The sequence below is a fragment of the Triturus cristatus genome, chromosome 8, assembly GCF_964204655.1.
Source record: "Triturus cristatus chromosome 8, aTriCri1.1, whole genome shotgun sequence".
Taxonomy (NCBI): Eukaryota; Metazoa; Chordata; class Amphibia; order Caudata; family Salamandridae; genus Triturus; species Triturus cristatus.
Genome location: NC_140591.1, coordinates 1,321,277,177 through 1,321,301,712, shown reverse-complemented (window position 1 = coordinate 1,321,301,712; position 24,536 = coordinate 1,321,277,177). Strand labels below are relative to the sequence as shown.

At 49.4% G+C, this 24,536-nt stretch overlaps 1 protein-coding gene across 2 annotated transcripts in view; it reads left to right on the top strand.

Annotated features, from left to right (window-relative positions):
• Positions 1-24,536, top strand: part of LOC146805739 (stomatin-like) — a 475,458-nt gene that overhangs the window by 266,415 nt on the left and 184,507 nt on the right. For both annotated transcript variants that reach the window (XM_085623041.1, XM_085623040.1), the window contains one exon: positions 6,207-6,410. In XM_085623041.1, coding sequence (XP_085479167.1) covers positions 6,207-6,410 — 204 coding nt within the window. The remainder of the gene's footprint in view (positions 1-6,206; positions 6,411-24,536) is intronic.

The following is a 24,536-nucleotide window of genomic DNA, read 5'->3' as shown; positions in this document are numbered from 1 at the left end:
CTACGCTTCCATTTTTTTTTGTTCTGCTTTGTTTTCGTTGTCTGCTGCTCATTCGTTCAAAATAGAAATAGAACTAATCTTAAGAATTGAATTCCAATAGATTCAGTGCTTTTAATGGGCAGGTACTGTCCAGAACTGCATGCACACACTTCTCTGTGGTGGCTGGTGACATTTGAAAGTGATGGGGCGTAAACGTTGGACATAACTTTTATATATCGAGTGATGTGAATAAGTTCAATGGACAAACCTGGGGTACAGGGTGAGTCCCTCTCCCGAGAAAGAAATGAAAAAAGATTGGCAAATGGTGCATTTTAAATAAAATGAATGTAGCGATAAAGCAAGGCTTATAAAGCAGTATGAACGTATAGACTTGAAATATAAAACACATTCAAAACTGCCCCATATCTCCCTGCATTAATATGTTCAACAGTTACTGTAATGTGTAAATTGTACAGCATGACAACTTTATCCCTTTAAAATGTATGTTGTCTTATGTCTTGCACTGCATGCAACATTAATTTTGGAAAAATATACTGGCTGCAACTAGTTATATATGTGTCTTTAAGTGGGATGAAAAAAGTGGGGGCTCTCTATAAAGGAACATGTCAAATACATTTCTGTGATTTCTGTGATTCCCCTAGTGTGCCACCTGACCGGTATTTTGGTTTCGTTCTCTCTGAGATGTAATTGCATCCTTAGAAATTACACAACTGACATACACCTAAAACCTGTCAGTACGATTGGCTTTGTCAATGGTTGGTAATTGTTTAACCCCTTCAGTGCCCATGACGAGATAGTCTCGTCATGGAGCGCGGTTGCGCTGTGCCAATGACGAGACTATCTCGTCATGAACCCCGCCCGCTAATGAAACGCCCGGCACAGGGCGTGGAAAGGACGGGGCACAGAAACAGAAACAGAAACAGAAAGCCCTGCGCCGTGCGTCACATTGTAGAAAAATGATTTACTGCCTGGCTTCCGTCTCCTGCTTCAGAACTAGGCGAGCAGACAGCCCAGACTTAAATACATCAATTTGTTTATAGATACGATCATATCTCTGAATCAATTAATCTAGTTCATATGTTTTTATGTAAATGTATAGGAATTTCAGAGGGGCACAGCCCCTGAGCCCTAATGGAGAATCCTCCCCTGGCAAACCTTTAATTTGGCAGATGGAGTATCTGCACTTATTAGCACTGGTTTAATACATTTAGGGGGATATTCACAAGGCTCTATCGCCGAGTTAACTGCACATTATCGCAGCCAAAGTTGCGATAAACTTATCGCCCCAATCACAAGCTGGTGTTAACAGCCCACAGCACCAGTGTACCCGCGATAGCAGCCACAAAAAACATTGCCACAGATGACCCCCGCAACTATCGCTAATGAGATGCAGAGTAGGCGTTCCCGTGCCAAAAGCCACGACAACTCCACAACATTCACAACGACCAGACAGAACTGTGATAAGAACACAAAACAGGCGATAAGCAGCCGCGGTCGGTAGTAGGAGTTCCTGCAGGGCGGTGACGTGGGGAGGGGGAGGGGCAGGGTGGGGGGTAGTAAACTATGGATTACAGAGGTTTACAGGTAAGTAAACATATAAATTAATAAAACGAATTTTGTTGCGTGCACTGCATCGCAGCGGCTGGCGATAAGGCGTGTTAGCAGCAGGAAAATAACACCTGCTCTGACCTGGTGCAAAGTCGGACCACAGCCTGCACCACAAAAGGGAGCACAGCCCAGAGCCACACCTGAAGAACAACAGATGCACCCGGGCAACTGAACGTGCAACCCGGAGGGCTGAAAGGGCAACAACACATGCCGCCAACACCCCCAGGACCCTCACTCCCTGGCACCCCTCCGACCAAAGACATGCCACATTAGCTACACCTAAACATGTACAAAATAATCAGCTTGATGTCGCACAATCACAAATGGTGACATGGATGAGTCGTCACAGAAATGAGCATCACACATTCACTTTCAAAGCAATAACAGAAACTTTATTAAAATGAACACTGAAAGGAAATGAAGACACATGGCGACTCCCCTTGGGACAATCCGTACGTCACAGCCTTCAAGACAAAAATCATGATGAGAAGGTGTGTCCTGAACCACATCAAAGGACAGAGAGAGAGTGAAGGAGAGAGAGAGGAAGAGAGGGGGAGAGAGAGAAGAAGAGAGGGGAGAGCGAGAGAGAGAGGAAGAGAGGGGGAGAGAGAGAGAGAAGAAGAGAGGGGGAGAGAGAGAGAGTGCAGCCCCTGCGCACCCAGGCCACACTGCTCACCTGCTGCCACCGGTGTGTCTCCAACCACTTGCCGGTATGTATAGCAGTACACCAGGTCACACATCTGAGACAGAACTGTCATCTGAAACAGAGTCCAGATACATGATTGGCACAGTAGTCACACTTGCACAAGACAACATCGCCTGCCCGCCCATGCACACCTAGGCAGAGGCACCCCAGCCCCTGCCGCCACCCATCAGAGCATGCTCGCTCATGCACACCCAGGCCTCACTGCTCATCTTCCGCCACCTGCGTGTAGACAGGAGGTCCCACCACGTGCCGCTGCAAGCCACAAGCCCGGGGCCCACGGACATGGCACCCTCCACACCATGCAGCCACGCTCCACAGGCCACCAGGTCTCATGTTTGGTGCTGGGTCTTGATTACTCCATGGCACAGGACATACCAGTGCACCAGGTATCATCGCAGGCTGCACACCCACTAACTCTGGGCTCCCGAAAGCGGCACCACATGGCGGTAGGCCCGCGCTGCCCGCTGGCTCTGGCCTACACTGCGGTCCAGCAGGGCACACAAAACCTGAGCTGTCCGGATCACCGGGATGGGACATTATCGCAGGCTGCACACCCGCTCAGCAGCTTAAGGTGCCACTGACTCAGTGGACCCAAAGTCACTGTCCCGTGGTGGGGTGCCTGTGCCGGCCGCAATTCTCCGGGTGCCACTAACCCTGTGCAGCTCTAGTCAGCGCCACGTGGTGTTAGGCCTGTGATGGCCGCAAGGCCTCGTGTGCCACTAACCCTGTGCAACCCCAGTCAGCGCCACGTGGTGGTAGGCCCATGACGGCCGTATGGCCTCAGGTGCCACTAACCCTGTGCGCAACAACTCATTGCCCCTTTATGATTGAGAACCGTGGAGCGTCCGTCATTCAGTCACCACCGGCAGAGGGGAATGTGACGTCGTCGGCCCCTTATGTTGGCGGAGTCACATGGCCTGTGATGCCTGTGCCGGATGGGTGTGGTGTGCATGCCAACCTGCCCTCAGGGAGTGGCTGTGACATGCTGACAACTAGACCAGTGACCTGCACACCACCAGCGAGTACGCCTGCAACAGGTCTGGCCTGCCATACACTGTACCAGCACAGGGCTCGCAACAATGAATCGTGGGCTCTGGGCGTGGTTCAGTCCATGTCCGGACATGGAAGTGATGGATGCATGTGTCCCTGTTGTAGTGTTCACGGGGCCCGGTACACAATATGCAATGTAGCACCCTCTGACTGGCATCCCACAGGATGAGCATCATTGACGCAAGGGCAATCACTGTCCCTACATTCATCCACACATTCATACATGAATGATGAAAGACGTGACACAGCAGTGCGTCACTGGATGTTTATTGCACATCCAGTGCAGTTCTGCAGCTGGAATGGTACAGGGCAATGCCGAGCACACTACACAATATGGGACCATGGAGGGCCAGCCAGAGTCCATCCGGGGATGACAAGTACTGCGGAAGAGAAAGGGTACAGTTCACAGTCTGGTCGCCATGTCATTGGTCATCAAACAGGATATGGCAGTCCATGTCGCTGTCCAAGGTGAGTGTATCGGTGTACCGGGGTCAGTGGAAGGTCATGAGGCCATGTGCTGCACCAAGCAGAAACAGGCCAGGTGGCAGAAATTAATGCTAATGCCTCCTGATCACAAACCCATCCACGTCCTCGTCCCCGGATGTGTGCTCTGCCCCACCTGTGGGTGTTGCAGTACCGGCTGAGGCACTGTGTGCCACTGACACATCAGGTACCAGAGTGGATACGTCTGCCGCACTGTGAGGCAATGACATGATAATGATCTGCAGGGCATGCTAGATCCCAGCTACATTTTGCTGATGTGCAGCGGTGGCTGCCATCTTTTCCGCCTCCATCCGCGCCATGTCTTCCATGAGCTCCGCGTGTGTGCCAGCTCACGGCTGGTATCGCTGGTGCCGCTCTGAGCAGACAGGTGTTCTTCTCCCCGCGTCAGGACTCCAGCGATGTTAGTCAGGACTCGTTGGAGACCATGGAGCGGGCCTAGACAGCCATGGATGGCGTCCAGTTTGGAGGCCATGAGGTCGAACCACACCCGCACCTGCTCAGCTGTCTCACTCTGGGCCTCCAGCACACGGTGTTGGAAGGCCATGTGTTGTTCCTGGGGCTCTTGGGAGACTGCCGGGCCGTGGGTGCCTCCTGCTGGGTGTTTTGGTTGGTGGGTGGGGTCTCCTCGATGCAGCTGGTCAGCCATGATCCTGGAGGTGAGTCGCGGATGATGTCAATGATGTCTAGGAGAGCTTGTGCGTCGATGCTGGGGTTGTCCTCGTCATCAATGAAGAGTGGCTCAGAATGCTCTGCAGGGGGTGTTGAAGGTGGCCCTGCAATGTGAAGGGGAGATGGTGTATTGCAATGTGTCCACATGTATGTAGCCGCATGGTACATGTTGACATTCAGACAGCATGGCATTGTACATTGTGACAGTCTATAGATCTGGGCGATGACCCAGAGTCATTGAGGGTGTGCACTGTGCTCTGCTTGATTGTGCATGTGTGCCATCGTGGCCATCTCCACCCATCCCCCCAGTACCTGGTGGTCACTCACCCTGTTGTTTTGTGTCCTGTTGAGCAGTGTCCGTCCCCCGACTCCGGCCACAGTATCCACACTGATGACTGTCGACACCTGCTCCTCCATGTCATCCAGCATGAGCTGTGGTGCTGGGCCCCCACCTCCAGTCTGCATTGCTGCCTTCTGGTTGGCTATGAGTTTCTCCTTGGTCTTCCGCTTGATGTCATTCCATCGTCTCTTGACCTTGTCTATTGTCCTCTTGTGCTCTCCGACGGCATTTACCTTGTCCACGATGTCCCGCCATATTCCAGTTTTGGTGCCCAATGACACGTTGGAGGTGACGAACAGTTGTTGATGGTGTTCCATCAACTACGTGACTATGGTCCTGTTCGCCTGCGGACTGAACTTCGTCTTCTTCTTGTCCTTGCCCTTCCCTGTCCCCGAGGTCCCGAGCTGGTCGTCCGGGGTGCTTGTGGGGTTGCGCTTGTCCTCTGCGCCTGCCCTGGCTGCCTCCATGGTGCTTGGGTGTTGGTCAGTTTATGTTTGGGTGTATTTTCTACTTTTATGGTGATTTTTCCCACCTGCCAGGTGTGTGTTGCAGGCCTGGCGCTGCTTATCGTTTATTTCCTCATTGCGCTTTGGCCCATAGCAGGATTTTTTGTGTTGTGGTTTGTGTTTTTATCTCCATTGAGGTGGTTGTATCGTGGACATTGTCCGCGTTTTCGGCAGAATATCGCATGGTACCGCCTTGTTGTGAATTCCACGTTTACACAGGGTTATTTTCCTGCAATGGGCTGCAATGTTGAGAGTTGTGTTAAGCTACTCTTGCGGTAGTTATCACATGTTCTTGTGAATATATCCCTTAATGGGGGAGAAGCGAGTACCGGCACTTCTCAAAAGTAAACAGATTCTCTAATAGTCAGTACTAGCCCTTCCATATTTCTATTCAAAGCACTGAATAAAATTAAGTGCATAGCTCAGTCTAACTGAGCAAAGAGGGCGAGATTTAGCTATGCAGATTATTTCAAATCTATACATGTTATTTTATTTGGAACTTTTCTTATTTTCTTATTTATAGTAAATTGTAATGATAGCATATTGTAACGATTTTAATTAATTGAACAATAAAGTACAATACTGAATACTGCCAGTGATTTGGCATAGACTGCTGTTTATTGTGATTTTTTAGAATGTTAATTTTATGCAGTATCATTACCTGCTGTGTTATCTTTGTTTTTACCCAAACTATTGTTGCAGTTTTTTGTCCTAATTTTGAGACTAGATTAATACAATCGTCCATTTCTATTGCAGTGTGAGCTGTCACCTGGTCAGCTATAGCCCTCTAAGTAACGTCTGAAATTCTTCCCAACATGCACAGGTTCTAACCAAAGATTCTGTAACTATCATGGTTGACGCAGTGGTGTTTTACCGGGTTTTCGATCCCACTGTTGCTGTTACAAAAGTGGACAACGCCAACCAGGCAACACAGCTGCTTGCGCAAACCACTCTGAGGAACATGCTGGGCACCAAAAACCTCACAGAAATTCTTGTGGATCGTGAAGAGATGGCTGAAATGATGGGGGTAAGAATTTATTTTGCATTGTTTTTCTTTTTTTATTCACAAATGTAATTTTATTAAGCATTACAGTATTCAGTGTAATTGCCTCATTCTGATACCTCGGCCATTCTGGGAGGTAATAAAACACCAGATAAACACCTACACCGCTTGAGGCATGATTGAAAGGCACGACATTAGATTCCCAATCCCAGTTCTGCACCTTAGAATGGAGGACAATGTGGCAATCACGTTTTTCCACAGTTCTGAGGTGAAAAACCCAGAATTTTGTGACTTTTCCCAGAACGCTTACTAAATATGAGGTACTCAGATATATTTATGACATGTATCTTGATTAGTACAAGGGATTTTTGTGAATCCCCTGGGGATACCCCTAGAACCAAAAGAAAAACATAACCAAAATCAATGCATTGCCAATTAATTTGACAGTGTTTGCAAACAGGTAATATTTGTCAACCACATTTCCGGACACCATAGCAAGAGGGGCTACAATGTTCCCGTCAAAAGTAGTTAGAGCAATTCAGAAATCTTAAGTGTTTCACGAACATTAGAAAGAGCACATCAGCAGGCGAAAAAGAAATCACAAAAACTTCTTATATTATTTTTGATACTTGAAAAAGAAAGGGATTGTGTCTAGCAATACTTGTGTGTGTTTGCAGAAGCCAGAGAGGAACATCAAAATCGAGAGGTAAGGGTGATTATGGGGAACAGACACCACCTAGCCCCTGGCAAAAGGTAAAAATCTCAGAGATAATAAAGAGCTCACAACAGATCATTATAGTCTTGATGGTTCCGGCCACTTGACTAGCCAACGGGATACCGGACTACTGCAAATTGATGGATCCGGCCTCCTGACTAGCCAACGAGTTCTGGACCACTGCAATTGATAGATCCGGCCACCTCACTACCCAACAAGGTGTTACACCACTCCAATTGATGAATCCAGCCACCTGACTAGCCAGCGAGGTGCTGCACCAATATAATTGATAGATCTGGCTAGTTGGCTAGCCAACGAGTTGCTGCACCAATGCAATTGATGGATCTGGCTAGCTGGAGAGCCAAAAGGGTGTTGCACCACTCCAGCTGATAGATCCAGCCACCTAACTAGCCCGCGAGGTGCTGCACCAATGTGCATCAGGTTAGTTGGCTAGCCAACAGGGTGCTGCAACACTCCAATAGATGAATCTGGCTAGCCAACAGGGTGCTGCACCACTGCAATTGCTGGGCCCAATTACAGAAACTGATTTAGGTTGTGCAGAGTCTATTGCGCTTACACTGCAGAGTGATTTCTCAGTTACACCTTTACATGCTAAAAAGTGACAAAGGGGCTTGTTTTGTGTTTTTTTTTAGCAAATTTAAACATTTGGCAACAATGACAAGATTGTAGCAAAAGGTAGTGCCTAATTATGAACACTGTATAGACAGCATAAATCGACACTAGAGTTTTAATAGATAGTTTTACTTATGTTCAAATCTATGAAAAATTTGTATATGCACAATGTAAGTGAGGTAGAAGTGAGAAAACTTGTTCATGTGTTGAATTACAGTATGCATGTTTAAAATAACCCTATACCAGTGCTAAAATACATTGTAAAAAGTGCATCGATAACACCTAGTTCAACGCAACCGACAGCAGCTATTACCAGTAAGAACACATTCAAACTGACCCACTATAAATAACTGTGTCCTCATACCCCGTTTCGGTCCATGGCATCTCTGTAGTTAACAAAGGGCTTGTGTGGACCGTACTGAAAAAAACGTGTTGTGGACCCCTTTACAGGAGCTGTGACAGCCATCGCAGACAATATGGAACACGGCCCCATCCATCGCCACCGCAGACAGCATTTATCAGACCTCTCATTAAGTCTGCGATTTCTGCAAACTATATTTCTTTTCAGGGCGTTTATTATCTCCAAATCGACTTCAACTTATTTTAAACTAACTCTTTTCTCCAAACATAAAAAATGAAGATGCTATTTAGATCCTTTTAGTTTTGTGCAGTAGTTCACCAAATCATTACATTACTTTATTACACGGTTTAACAATCTCTGTAATTACCTCAATTTCACTCATGAGGTGAACAATACATCAGTTTGTTACATCTCACCTTTAACAATACTGAAGGGAAGACCTGCACTTCCACATATACGCAAGCAACCAATAAAACTCTCTTTTGTAATACACAAGTGATAGCTCCAGAGCTTTACCTGTAAACTAAATGATGACTTCTTTTAATAAAACTCCCAAAAACTTCACAAGTGCCAATACTGATATCACTCCGCCTTCATTCAAATCCGTGAGCATATAACTCATTTAACATGATCACCATTTATTTATTAATTTTTATTGCAAATACCTTTTTCTTTGGGGATAACATTTTCATGTTTTGAAAAACACAAGTTTGAATATTTTTCAATGCACAGATACACTAATAACACAATTTGTACAACAGAAACTAATCACAAAATATATCCAAAAAATTCGAAAAAACATGACACCATTAAATACAAATGTTTCTCAAGCCCAGGTTCTGTTTTTTGAAACTTGCCATATGAACTTTCATTATTATCCAGTATTTTTTAGCTCCGTATTATAAGGGCCCTATCCAGTATCCATACTGAGCTCAGGGAGAAATCTAAAACACAGGGGGCCCGATTCACAGAACTAACTTAAGACAAAATCCTAAACTTACTACTTTTGGTATTCACAGAAGGCATTTAGTAGTAGTAAGGTTAGGATTTAGTCTTAAGTCTGTATAAGTCTGTCTTCAGTCTGTCCTAAGTTTGTCTAAAGTCTGTCTTAAGTCTGGCTTAAGTCTGTCCTAACTTTTCTTAAGTTTGTCTTAAGACTGTCTTAAGTCTGTCTTAAGTCTGTCTTAAGTCAAACTTAAGTCAAACTTAAGACAAAATCCTAACTTTACTACTACTAAATGCCTTCTGTGAATACCAAAAGTAGTAGGACAGACTTAAGACAGACTTAAGACAAACTTAAGACAGACTTAAGACAAACTTAGGACAGACCTAAGACAGACTTAAGACAAACTTAAGACAGACTTAAGACAGACTTAAGACAAATTTAAGACAGACTTAAGACAAAATCCTAACTTTACTACTACTAAATGCCTTCTGTGAATACCAAAAGTAGTAAGTTTAGGATTTTGTCTTAAGTTAGTTCTGTGAATCGGGCCCTTGAAGATTGTATTGGTTCTGAGCTCCAGCAATACCACATTAACAATGCCCTTGTTTAGTAGATGAAAACAGTCGACGTGTTTCAAACCCTTCTTTTTATTTGTAGGGTTCTCCTCAGGACTCAGAACACTAGAGCGCTGAAAAATAACAAATAACACATATGTTAACAAACACTACATCCCTTCTTTCTGTGAAACTCACACACATCAACCATACAACCACACCATGTTACCTCTCTTATCCACTGTATCTGATTTTCAATTCAACCTTAATCTAACTTCTGATAGTCAACCAAAGATCCACCTGAAACATTATAAAAACATCAATTAAGAATGTCTCTTGGGTCTGCAGAGCTCCAAACATAAATCACTCATCTCTACTGATAAAAGCCCCTCACTTCCAGTGTAGAAATCCTTGCTCATATCCAAATTTCCACAAAGACGGACCAAAAGGCCAGGAGGAGGTGGGGGGGTCAACGCGCCCTCTGGCGCGGGGCCCCACCTCCCCCGAACAACCTATGACTGTGGGAGCACGAACCAAAAGCACTTTAGTGCTTCCGGTTCAGCGCGACCGGTCTGCCCTGTGCCCCTGCGTTTAAAAGGGGGTGAGGGGAGCGGGAACAGTCTCCTGTTCTCTCGCTCCCCCAGCATACGGGGTCCGTGCCGTAAAAGGGCCCGTAACTTGTGGGGGGGGAGGCCAGATAGTCGGTCAACTATACTGGCCTGTGGCGGTAAGGTCATGATTGGTGAGCATAGTTTCGGTTCGTAGCGGGCCTCACCAGTTATCAAATTGGGGGCCCCCACGAGGCGAAGACAGAGGGTCTTGCATTGGGTAGGCTGCCGCACGCGCATGCGCACAAGTGCGCAAGGATGCAGAATTGCAGTGCCCATTTATGGTGTGGCTCAGGGCGTAGGAGGACCCGGGGGAGATATCCGTCCGGTAAGCTGGACCCCCTACGCAACATTTACAAATCCAGGGGCAGTGACAGCCGGTCGGTAGGCTGTCGGAGTTCAAGGGCCAGGGGAGTCACTCTTTCCAGTAGGCCCGTGGCCACCCTCGCACACATATGCGCATCAGGGCGCAAATATGCAGAATTGCAGCCCCCGTTATGGACTAAGGCTCAGGGCGTAGGGGGACCCCAGGGGAGAATATCCGTCCGATAAGCTGTACCCCCTACGCAGGCCTACTCCAGTGGAGTCTTTTTGTCGTCTTACCAGGATCTGGGGCTGCCAGTCATTGACCTTGCCATAGGCTCTAGCGGGGACACGCAGAAAGTAATGTATATACATGTGTAGATTATGATAGGAATGATGATGTATTAGCAACATGTTAAGGTTAGCCGAGTAACCTTGTGTATCAATCAAGATACCCGGACTTTCTGCGTAATTGTACATAATGTAAATAATATCAATGTTTTTAATTATGTAATAAATACGGCCGGGGGGTTACTCCCTCTAATCCAAAAGAGTGTGTTCTGAAATGCTTACCTTGGAGGAGGGAGGGAGTCCTCATCCCAGGGTGGTCTTGGGTTTTAAAGAAAAGGGGACTTAGTCAGTACCAGGCCATATGATTCGCCAATCATTCATTAAACATTAACATTGCATGAATGTCTATCCGCTATCTATTTGGTTCGGTAAATACATATCACATACCTTGAAGGGGGTTAGGTTTGTCCATCGCGCTCTTAGAGCTTTTCCACTTCGTAACCTGTTTGATTGCTTCCTGGTGTAGTGTTCTTCGGTGGCACGTGGGGGTATGGGAGGCCTAGGGACATGGGGGGTACAGCAGGACAAATGAGGACACGACAGCAGGGGTTACTGTGTGGGCCGAAGACCACGAGCGGTCTCGCGCCCCTTTATTTATACCGTCGGGCGTGCCCGCCCTCCGGGTGCGTGGGTGCGTGAACAGCGTGCTGGAACGGGCCGGGTGGCTCCGTTACCACATCCCTCCAATCTTTCAGATACAGAGATCATTTCTCGCTGGACAGTTCAGTTCTTGCGCACACCACGCAAAGTCTCTCAGTCTCTTACTTGGGGCCGGGTTTGGCCGAAGTCCATACGGCCGACTCCGTGGAACATCTCCTCGGCCATTGGGCGCCTCGGCCTCGGCGGGGGCCCCGCCTTCTCTCTCGTTCGCCCCGGGCAGTGGGGGTGCGTTCTGTGATGGGCTTGCCGGCACTCCTGGTGAGCCGCCCCCCTCCGGGGCCTCAAACTCTTCCTCCTCCTGGTCGGTCTCGGGGACGCCAGATGTTATTCGTTTGAACCAAGACGCATTTCGCGTTACCGTCCGCGTCCCTCTCCTGGCGGACACCATGGTGCCCCGAACTCCGGTCACTTCCCACACCTCCGGTTCGAACGGGGTACGATACTTCCAATTCGGGTACCGGTCCTTCAGGATGACCCCGTCTCCCACCTGGAGACTCCTCCCCCGGGCTCTCCTCTTCAGACTGGCTTTCTCGTTGGAGGTCCGCCTTCTCCCTTGCGCCGCCTCTTGGTCTAGCGGCGTGGGCAGCCACACATGACTCGCCGGGATATTGTCCCTGGGGGCCTTCTTGAACAGAAGGTGCGCTGGCGCACACCTGGTTGTACAGTGGGGGGTCCGCCGGTAGGCACTTAGGAACTGCGAGAGGCACTGATCCGCATCTTCTCCTTGCTCGACTCCAATTCTCAGCGCCCGGTTCATCGTGCGCATGAAACGCTCCACCTCCCCATTCGCCTGGGGCCACTGCGGGGTAATCTTCCTGTGTCTGACCCCTCGAGCCGCAAGGTATTCCTGGAACTCTCGCCCTTGGAACGGGGGCCCGTTGTCTGATCGGACTTCCTCAGGCAGGCCCATCATGGCAAATATGCGATCTAGCGCCGCTCGCACCTGGCTGAACGCCGTCGATGACACTACTTCCACCACCGGGAACTTGGAGTGTGAGTCCACCACCACTAAGGTGTGTCGCCCATCCGGGAACGAACCAAAGTCTATACTCAGCTTGGACCAGGGTTCCAGACAGGGTTCCTCCGTGATCACTGGGTGAGGCGTCGGCTCCCCCCCCGTGATGTTGCACGAGTGACAGCTGCGGATGGCTTCCTCAACCAGCGCGTCCATCCGCGGGAACCACACCTTGCTCCGCAGCCTTGCCTTGGTCTTGGAGATGCCTTGATGCCCTTGATGTGCCAACCTGACCACCTCTCCTTGGAGACTCATCGGAATGACGAGGGTTGCTCCTCGCAGGACCACGCCGTGCGGCCCCTCGCTGAGTTCACTCCGCGCGTTCCACACCTGCTGTCGATACACTTTCTCCTCTTCGGTGAGGGCCTGCACTCCATCCAGGAAGTTCCGCCAGTGGTGGGTCGCCAGCGTGCGCTTCACCTTCACGAGGCAGTCGTCCAGTTCCGTGGCCTTGCCGATGTCTTCCAACGTGAGTGCCACCGGGCATGCAGCTTGCGACACTAGTCGGACGAACTCCTCCGTCTCCGCCTCATCCGCCTGATCAGGGCGCACCGGCTCCGGGTGGCGGGACAGGAAGTCCGCTGGGTTGCTGGCCCCGGGTCGGAACACGACCTCAAATCGGTACGCTTGTAACTGGACCGCCCATCTCTCGATCCTCGGGGGCCCTAGCCTCGCCGTGCCAGCGAAGAGCGGAACCAGGGGCTTGTGGTCGGTGACCACCCGGAAGTCGTGCCCATACAGGTAGAGATGGAAATGTTGGCAGGCCCACTTGATGGCCAGCGCCTCCCGCTCGATCTGCGCGTACCTCATCTCCGTAGCCGTCAGAGCCCTGTTGGCATACGCGGTCGGGACCCATTCTTTCGCCTCCGTCTCCTGCATCAGGACCGCGCCCAGCCCCACGGGGCTCGCGTCCACCACCACCTCTGTCCGCCGGTGGGGCCTGAAGTACGCCATCACCTTGTCATCGATCAGCGCGTCCTTGACCGCTTGGAACGCCATATCTTCCTTGGCCGTCCAGGTCCACGGATGACCACTCTTCGTGAGAAGCCGGAGCGGCTCCGACAGGGACGCCAGATTGGGAATGAACCGCCCGCAGTAGGTTGCCATCCCCAGGAAGCTCCTGACCTCGGTGGCAGATGTGGGCCTCGGGGCAGCGCGGATCGCTACCGCTTTCTTCGGATCCACTCTCAGGCCTTCCCTCGAGAAGATGTAGCCGAAGAATTCGACCGACTCCTGGTAGAAGGAGCACTTGGCCTCGTGCAGGGTGAGTCCACTATCCGCTAGCCGCTGCAGCGTGTCACGCAGATGCCGATGGTGTTCTTCCAGAGTTCGTGAGAACACCAGAATGTCGTCACTTAGGTTGATAACTCCCTGGAGACCCGAGAGAGTCTCCCGTATGGCGTTTTGGAAAACTTCGGCCGCTGACGAGATTCCGAAGCTCAACCGCTTATATCTCCGCAGGCCAACGTGGGTGGAGAAGGTGGTTATGTTGCGGCTGTCGGGGTGGAGTTCAAGCTGGTGGTACCCCGCGTTGAGGTCCAATTTCGTGAACCACTGCGCGCCGTTGAGGTCGGCCACAATATCGTCCATGGTGGGCGTGAGGTGTCTTTCGCGCTTGACTGCCTTGTTTGGGAGGCGCATGTCTACACACAGTCGGATGGCGCCGGGCTGCTTGGGTTTGGGCGCCACGACCAGGGGGGACACCCACGGGGTCGGACCCGATACCTTCTCAATCACCCCCAAGTCTTCCAATTTTTGCAACTCCTCTTCTACCTGTGGTCGCAGGAGGAATGGTATTCTCCGGTGACGCAGCGCCATGGGCCGGACCGTCGGGTCCACGTGTAGTCTGAACTGCTTTCCGCGTAGGCATCCTAGACCTTGAAACAGCATCGGAAAGTCCTTCAGTATCTCCCTTGCATGCAGATCGTGCACCTGATTTGCGAAGAATACCAGCGCCAGATCTTCGGCGGTGTGGCAGCTCAGCAGGGTGCCCCTCTTGCCTTCCGCCACGTGGAATGTCGTGGCCAACTTCCGGCCTTCGCTGACGACTTCAACGTCGATCACCCCTCGCAGAGACAGTGGCCGGTCACTGTCGTACGTGAAAATTTGGGCTTTGGAGGGTCTCAGGGGTGGGCGTGGCGACAACCTCTCATACTGGCAGCTGTCCATGACGTTCACCGACGCCCCCGTGTCAATGAGAGCACTCACCGGGGACCCGGCCACCATGATGTCACACATGGGCGGCGGTCTTCTCCTCGTGCCTTCTCGGCCTACGAACGACACGAAGAATACTTCCTCGTCTTCTCCCTCTTCATCGAACTCTGGCTTGGAGTTTTCACGCAGGGCGGCGGATTCCTCCGCGGTCAGTTGGTGTACACGCGCCGCCGCCCCACGTGGGCCGGAAGCACCACCGCGCCCCCTTCGGCCACTTCTGCAGACCTTCGCAAAGTGGTTCGCTCGGCCGCACTTCAGGCATGTCTGTCCCATTGCGACGCACCGGCCGCCAGGTGGGTGACCTAGGCCGCAGTTGCCACACGTGCTGCCCTGTGGAGTCCTCGCGGCTCCTCGCTGTTGATTCGGTCGCTTCTGCAGCGCGTCCACTCTCTCTTCCTTGACCACTGGCGGTTTCGGGGCAGTCGCCGGCCGATTGAGGGCCGCCTCCATCGCATCCGCCCGAGCATTGGACAGCTCGTGAGACCGGCCTAGGACCAGGATGTTGTCAAGGGAGATGCCTGGCTCCCGCAGGATGAGACGTCGCAACGGGACCGACCTGCACCCTTGTATGAGTTGAGCCCGAATCTCTGCCCTCTGGTCTGGCAGCACACAGGACAGCGAGAGTTTCCGCAGGCGTGCATAGAAGACGTCAATGCTTTCGTTTTCTTCCTGTCGCGCCTGGCGAAGCTTAAACCACTCGAAATCGGGGTTCGTTTGGGGATCAAAATGGCGGTTCAGGGCCCTTATGGCGCCCGCATAGTCGTCGTCGTTCCCCCGGTCCGGCAGAGTTTCGAAGAGGTCGTACAGTTCTTCACCACCGTAGCACATGAGGAGAGATCTCTTGACCGTGTTGTCCGTCTCCCGCACTCCGACAAAATAGTGCTCCAGCCGTCCGATCCATGACCGCCACCGCACTGCCGCCGTGGAGGGGTCCGACAATCCGCTGAATGGCGGCAGCGGGGCCACCGCGCTGTGTCCAGGCGCGGCGGCCGCGGGCTGCGCGGCGGCTGCCGGCGGAGGCTGCTGCGCCGTGCCACTTCCGCTGGGGGCCGGGGTCGTCATGTTCGTCACCTCTCACTGCTCGCGCCCCCAGACCGTCGCTGCGTGGCAGGTGTCCAGGCGAGACCACCGAAGCACTCTTCCTTTGACCGTGCCGCTGCAGGCCGCCTGCCTGTCGCCGCGTGCGGGCGAGACCTCTGCTGCTGCTGGTGCTGCCCGTGGGCGAGACCTGCGCTGCTTTGGATGCTGCGCGTAGGCGAGACCTGCCGGGTTTTTTTTTTCCTGTGATGTGCTTTATTAGTATCTCTCCCCCTCAGGCACCGCTGAGGACGCCCTCCGCTGCAAACTGCCTTCGGGGCCTTCCCCGGCAGAGCCAGAGCCAGCTACGAGCTCACCTGCAGAGCGCCAGCTGCCTTCCAGACCTCCAGCGCGAGGACGCGCGCGGCAAGGTCCTCCACGTTCCGCCTCTGCGGAGAGCGCCGGGCACCCCCCCAGGCAAGTTGTCAGTGCCGGAGAGGCGAGGCGCGGGTAGGCTCCGCCCTCGTCGCCAATGTAGTGTTCTTCGGTGGCACGTGGGGGTATGGGAGGCCTAGGGACATGGGGGGTACAGCAGGACAAATGAGGACACGACAGCAGGGGTTACTGTGTGGGCCGAAGACCACGAGCGGTCTCGCGCCCCTTTATTTATACCGTCGGGCGTGCCCGCCCTCCGGGTGCGTGGGTGCGTGAACAGCGTGCTGGAACGGGCCGGGTGGCTCCGTTACCACACCTGGTATGATGACTCGGTGTACTGATTTTATTGGAAAAAGCAGAAATTCCAAGAAATTGTCCCAAGAAATTCATGAGACGAACAATGATGCTGGTATGATATGTATGTCCACATTCAATACATATAGATATTTCGCCATCACTTAAAATTGCTTTAATACTTTATCTGCATTTTCAAAAGCTAACAATCTCAGAACCGTTTAATATGAGGGTGTACACTATCAGTACTGCAGTATCCCACCCATATTGGAACACAGTAGGAGTGGAAGTTCACTTCACATGAATTTACTTTCAATACCAAGACTTTTTTTCTCACGGCAATGTCAGTCATACTTCAAAACCAGTGGCGGCTGGTGAAGTTTGAGAGAGTTTGAGAGTGGTGAGGCTGGGCAAGGGGACACATGAGCAATATTCAACTGAAAGGTGAAAATCAACCTTTGAGAAGTGCCCTCCTTTGCGAAGCAACAAGTACGTCGTATTTAACAACTTTTGATTTGTTTTATCTAGAAATTATTTTTTGTAAGAATCTGCAAATTAAGCAGCAGATGGTAGATTGTGTGGCAAATGCAGTAAATCAATAATTATGCGAAAAAAACACCACAGGAACAAATTCACATAATTCCAGTAGCCCTGCATAGGCATCTTCCAATCTCTCCCAAAATAAGGCACAGGAAAAAGAAGCGCTCCTGTCTGTCCCAGACAAAGCACCTCCATCCACACGAGCCAGCAGGATTTGTGAAGCCCCAATAACTCTCAAACAAAGGATCGAAGAGGAAGTCACAGCCTGCCTGTCCAATACCAAAGCCAGTTGGGGAAAAGCAACTCTTTCTCATTACATTGCCCCATAGTCCCATTAACGTTGTGTAAACCAACAACAATCCAGGTCACTGGTCCTTTACAATCACTGGGTAGAGAAAGAGATCTATTGGCCTATAATGCAGTAACTGAGGTGGGGGCAGAAGAGACAGCTATCTCGCCTTGTTCCGAGAAGGGCAGCAGGTGTAATATGTACCTTTCCCCCTCCAAATCCAGACTGCTATATACAAGATCTAGGATGGAGGCTGTGGTTCGAGCCTGGTGTAACCAGTCAAACTGTCACTATGGAAAGAGGAACCACTCCTTGTCCCACACCAAAGTCCCCATGTACCCTCTGTTCAGAGAACAATTTGGTCCAGTGGAGGCACACTGAATAGGAATTTTCACTATTAGCACTATTAGAGGCTGTTTGTGCACCCGAACTCAGTACAGTTCACTATAGTGATATCAAGGGTCACGTGAGTTCGGACTAGCCTTCAATTAATAAAGTGGCAGCCTCTGTGCAGGATTTGCTCCTCTTTTCACAGGGACAAACACAGCTCACTTTTTTACTGACCGCTCATTAAAAAATAAAAATCATCTCCAGGCACACTTCAGCTAGGGAAACACTTTCACCAAGTTGGCCTTAAATGAGCAGTGCAGGTACTCGCTTCCCAGCTCCTGCTAATGTTTTGGTTTTATATTTTGTTTAATTACTTACCTGTTCCACGCATATGCAAACAGGGCTGGGAGCTGCAGGACCCCATCTGGATGGAATGTAGGCTCCTTTGTAGAGCCCCAGACACACGCAACCAGCAGGGCACACTTTCGCTCCACTGGAGCCAAAATGGTTTCCCTCGATCCCATACTAGATGCAGCGTAGGAACAGACCCCCGAGTCTGCGCAGAGTTTATTCAAAACTCCTGATGATAAACTACGCAGACTCGATTTCTCGTCTTCCCACCTGCAGCCTTTACACCATCCTTTCCCACGTAAATCACGTGGTTGGGACACACCCAACCCTCTCATGAGTTGGGAAAGGGTGGGGGCAATGCTATCCACTCTCTGATTGACGTGGAGCCTCGGGGCTACAAGGCTTCAGCCTGAGACACCCGGGGCTAGTTTTATCTCCACATTGTCAGGGGGTGGAGATCGATCCCTGAGGCTTGTCTTTGCCAAACTGACGACCTCACAGGCCTTAGGGCGGTTGGATCACCAGCACGGCAAATAGTCACTTCGGGCTGGAGGAAAGGGTCAGGTGTTGGAATGCAGAGGCAGGCTGCAGAAGACAAGCGTGACTGGAGTGAGTGCAGCATCCCCACTCTACAGCCAAAGAAGATGTACTGTGTGCAGGTACATTGTTAAAAAAAAGCACTGTAGTAGCCTACAGATATGATTTTATTTTGACCTGCTCTGGGTGGGGGGTGGGAGATAAAGGGGGCGGAGCCCAACTCCCTTGAACAGAAACCGCCCCTGTTCAAAACAAGTAAACTGCAATACTGTTGAAATGGTTCCTCCAGTACCTTTGATATAGGACATATAAAAAAATCAAAACCAGTACTGGTGTATGCTACGGTCTGAAATACTTCCATTCTCTGGTATTCCCATTTAGTAACTCATTTCTTTGACAGGAGAGAGCGGAACTGCAGCATTTCTTCAAAGAAGTGATGCAGTTCTGCTCTGTCCATGTACTGGTGCACTTGTGGCTGTATAGCGCCAAAGCAGGCACCCTTCTGCCACAGTACAAGTGTGTCTGCAGTATGGTCAGGATAGTTTTTGTGTAGGTAGGGCTGCTTCCCTGAACATAAATTATCCATGGGGGCTTTTTCCTCGTTGTATGTGTGCTGCAGAACTCAGCACACATGCAAAGAGGAAATAACGAGGAGAAATAAAGATCTTTCTCCACTTTATGCCAACCTCAGGCAGGTTCACCATTTTGGCACAAAACCATGTCTACAAGTCTTTGTAGATATTGGGTTTGCATAGAAAAAAAAGTAAACATGGGTGGATGCGTAGGAATGCCCAATGCACCACCCATGGAACACTTCCCTGGAATAAAGTAACACAAGACGCGCGCAATGCAATGCATTGTGCTGCATAACTTTTTTTTTTTTTACAAAGCAATGCAATAGCCGTTTGCATTGCTTTGTAAATAACAAAAAGGATTTTGCCTCGGGTCTGCATAGAGAAAGTAACGCAAACCCAACGCAAAATCTTTTCAAATCTATCTACTCCTATTTTCTATGATGTTACATGTGACAATTTGGACACCTTCAGGCTCTAGTCCTAAAAATCAGCAATGCTTCTCGTCTTCCCACCTGCAGCCTTTACACCATCCTTTCCCACGTAAATCACGTGGTTGGGACACACCCAACCCTCTCATGAGTTGGGAAAGGGTGGGGGCAATGCTATCCACTCTCTGATTGACGTGAGCCTCGGCGCTACAAGGATTCAGCCTGAGACACCCGGGGCTAGTTTTATCTCCATATTGTCAGGGGGTGGAGATCGATCCCTGAGGCTTGTCTTTGCCAAACTGATGACCTCACAGGCCTTAGCGCGGTTGGATCACCAGCACGGCAAATAGTCACTTCGGGCTGGAGGAAAGGCTCAGGTGTTGGAATGCAGAGGCAGGCTGCAGAAGACAAGCGTGACTGGGGTGAGTGCAGCATCCCCACTCTACAGCCAAAGAAATGTACTGTGTGCAGGTACATTGTTAAACAAAAGCACTGTAGTAGTGGGAACGCCGGTTCTTGACCTCATATAATTATCTACAAGAACCTACTCAGGTCGCCAGGATCTTTTTACTTGCAGAATAGCGTAGAGGGAAGAAGCACAATTATCAGGTCGTATCTACCACAATTGGACATTCTCAGAAATGAAGACTCATAATCTGGGAGGTTGACCTTTTATTATCAGCAAAAACATCTGAATATATAGGCACCTCAATACCAAACACAAAAGATATATTGGGATTAATACAAAAGCTAGTCTGCGAAGCATTCGCATGCGACTAAAGATAAACAGAATTACAGCTTCCAAGAGCATCAGATACCCTATGGCAATCGTTATATCAAAATTTAAAGTCATCAATCAAATCAATTCTATCCCTACTCTACTCTAAGGTGACATACCTACTTAGCATTCCTTTCCAGGTAAGGATCTCATATAAGGTGTCAGCAGTGAAACTTCCTGAGAAGTCTTCACCATTTGAGAGCTCGATCTAAATCGCTCCTATCCGTCCCTCTCCTACGTCTCGTCTGCTCCACCCACGGGGCTCTGTCCCTAATACAAAACCCCAAAATACTGTATACGCCCTTCAACACACCCCTTCAGGCAGGTTCTTCTTTCAGTATAATTCCATTTGGATCGACTCTTCTTTCTTTCACGAATTCGACCTTGGGTCCCAGGCCTTCTCTGTACCAGGAGTTGCAATTTTACATTCCGATCCACTCCCTTCAGGTCTACTCCTTCTTTCTCCTTTCCATCGAACAAAGACTCTTTCTACTAACGAGCTACATGACCTTGTACCTGCCGCCAAATGCTGAATAGGAAAAAACCCCTAACATCATGAGAATTCACTATTCACTGTATTACAAGCTTTGCTAAAATCCTGCCACCTCAATAAAACATGGCTAATATAAACGAAGGCCTTCACTTTACATACACCGTTCTAGGCCTTAAACTAAACATACTATTATTATCACAACCTACATAATCATCTACTACTAAATTAGTTACCTTCTTTATCCTTATAACATGACTTAATGTCTCTTTATGCACGACATTTTTATCCTAAACATCACATGTTCACTACATTTCAAAATAACTGATGGCCTTTCTCTGTTCTCGAGGCCTGTTACATTTCTACTTTTCTATTTCACATTAATACATTTCTATTATTCTCAAATAACACGTTCCTTTATATGCGGGTGCTGTCTAACAAGGAATATGGTGCACCCCTACAATTTTCGCATCTGTACCGCTCTATCAGTTCCCCCCTTTGATGACAGCTTGTCATCACACAAATCCATCTTATACAGAAGTGGTAACCATTCCATGGTGTCTGAAACCCTCCATTCTTTTCAACTCTTGGTATTGATTATCTTGCATAAATGCCACTCGTTGTTCATATCCCCTGATAATCCTCTCAGCTTTGTTCCCTCTGTACCATTTGTAGGCTCTCACGAGTCCCCACAAACAGACCACACAAACCACCACAATCAAAATTGGCTTCAGCACATATCCAAGGATTCCACTTCCCAACTCAGCAAACCAACTTCCCACATGTCCAAATCCTTTTCCAATCTTTTCCCAGACATTCTCTTCTGCCAATACGGCAACTTCTTCATGAAGGGTGGTAATGTTGACTATATATTTCCTCAGCTCTTTGCTGTTGTCTGGAATATAAGTGCAACATTCCTGGACCTTCAGAGTCTTGCAGACTCCGCCCTCTTTGGTTAACAGTACGTCTAAGGCAAGACGGTTTTGTAAAACCATTGTCCTAATCGATAACATCTCTCCATCCACCAACAACAATGATTTTGCCGTATTCATCGACAACTCATCAACCACAGTTGCTAATTTTCGTATTTTCACATCATTTAAAATCACACCCAGACCAGGTATGATTGCTCCAAAGATATCACCAATCACTGCTCCTGCACTAACATCTCTTCGTACTCTAGGGTGTTGTCCAGCCTCTAGCAACTTCAAATCCTCGGCATGGTATATCTTTGGGAAAATAACAGCCAAATAACACACTCCGTACCACTGCTCAGGCAACCTCACGTATGCATTCTTTCCACACACATAATATACCGTTGGGATGACCTGTACCTTACCCTGCAGAAAGTCTCTAGCTGAATCTTCTACAGTAAATGTATGGGCACAGGTACTATGTCCCACCCAAATTTTGTCCTTATACGACTGAGGACGAGCAATACATAGAGTTCCTCTGTACCTCGTCCAAAGCTATGGGTCCATAACTTCCCCTTGACTTATGTAGCCTCTCTTCATCTGTCCAATCAGTTGATTTCTTTCCCCCATCTTTATCTTGGGTTAATTTTCTATATCTGTCCTCAACCTGTTCAATAAATTTCTTTTCAATATCCGACACCGAGCATGTCAGATTGTTTCTATGTGCATAAGCAGTATCCAAACTTTGAGTCGGGATAAAATAAGTCTGCAGTCTATCTTGCGACTTATAATAATCATATTTGTTCAAATTCTTAAATGCTGGTACGTCAGGAAGTACTGTGTCATAGTTTGAGAAATAGTACTCGAACTGTTTCCTTTCGTAAAACAGGCTAAGCAACAAACTGCAAGAGATTCCATAAGTCAATGGAAGGTGATGATATCTGATGCCTTCCTCCACAGAAGCAGGCAACTGCATGCACACATAGCAATCTTTCGCATCCATCGCACCAACGTACTCATACAACAGTTTTGCATATGCATTGAGCTTGAAGTCACCTTTCGACAAATCCATGTGTAGCCTACGACTTTCCTCTATCATCATCTCCCTCTTATCTAACGAGATGTCTCTCTCGGTACTGGTGGTATCGGGTGTAGGTGTTCCCAACATCTTCCCCTCCTCTCGGTAGGCCACTACATACGAAGATATGACCACTGCAAAAATAACAGCTATGACTACTCCCAAAAGTGTACCTATCACTATCTTTGCCCTCCGGTGTGTACTTCTAATCCCTGCCATCCTTCTCTTACGTTCAGAACCTAATACAATGTCAATAGACGTGAGCGTGAGTCTTCTTCTCATTCAGATAAATCTCTTTAAGGCCACAAATTCTTCTTCTCGCAAATGTTTTCTTCCTTAATGTTCTGTCTCTAGTTCTTTCGGATCTACAAAGGCTCCCTTTCTTCAACTTCTTTTATGAAAGTTCAACTTTAATCCAAAATAACTGCAGGTCCCAACAGCTCCAGGACTCCTTCCAAGATTTCAAATTTAAGAGCTCCCAGTTCTTGGGGAGAAGGTATAATTGCAAAATGCGGGAAAGCCAATGTATCCAAAATCAGACTACGAATGCTACTCAGGAGTGGTGGGTCTGGAATGTAGAGAGTCAAAATACCCTCGATCTCCGATCCTGGGACTTTCAGCACCACATCCACCCTCGGATTCGGAGGACCGCTGACAAGCGTGATCGATCTCAGCCTCCCTGTACTCATCTGTTCTGGCATTCGTCGCCACGTATGTCCACTCAGGTGAAGCGTACCTGTGACACGGTACTCTGGCCCTCCTCGATCTTCTCGGAGCCTCCGGATCTTGTTCCTCCTCACTCTGCTCCGACTCCTGTTCCTCCGACACTGGGGCAAGATCTCTTCTCGGTGTCTCTCTTGAATTTTCCCGTCTCAGACTCACGGGCCAAACTCTTTCTGCTTCTGCGACACCTCTGCTCTCCCTTCGGATACCCTGTGCACTGTCTCTTTCTCTGGGAGGATTTGGCTCCACTCCGTCAAATGCACCTTCCTCCACTTCCGGTTCCGATTCGGAGTTTCTCTCTCCTTCGCTTTCAGCTTGTTCCAGTGCACAACCAGCTGCTTCAGCCACCCTTACAGCTTGACTTGCCCTCTCAGATGGCCCTGCCACCTCAGCTGGATTTTCATTTACAAGAGGGGCTGTATCTTCCAAGGGTGCTGGAACTCTACGGGTATGGGAGGCGTGCACCCAGTTCGGTAGTCCCCCACACTTCACTGCAGTGTTGGTGACTAAAATGATCTGGTAGGGTCCCCTCCAGCGAACATCCAAGCAACTCTTCCTCACGTGCTTCCTGACTAATACCCAGTCACCTGGGCACAAGTCGTGGCACAGGTCACTTGCAGCTGGAACCGCTACCGCCTGCACCTGCCGAGACACAGAATGAACCACGTCAGCCAGGCCTTTACAATAGTCCAGAATAACATCATCAGTGATATTAATCAACGCCGAAGCTGGTATTGCTGGCACACGCATTGCTCTCCCCATTAATATTTCGTGGGGAGACAATCCAGTCCTCCTATCTGGCACACTTCGGAGACTCATCAACACCAGGGGTAAAGCGTCTGGCCATTTCAGGGGAGTAGAGGAACACACTTTTGCCATGCGAGCCTTCAATGTCCCATTTACTTGCTCAACAATCCCAGAAGCCTCTGGTCTATAACTGCAATGTAACCTTTGATCTATGTTCAGAGCAGCACAAAGCAATTTCATTAATTCACTATGGAAATGCGTTCC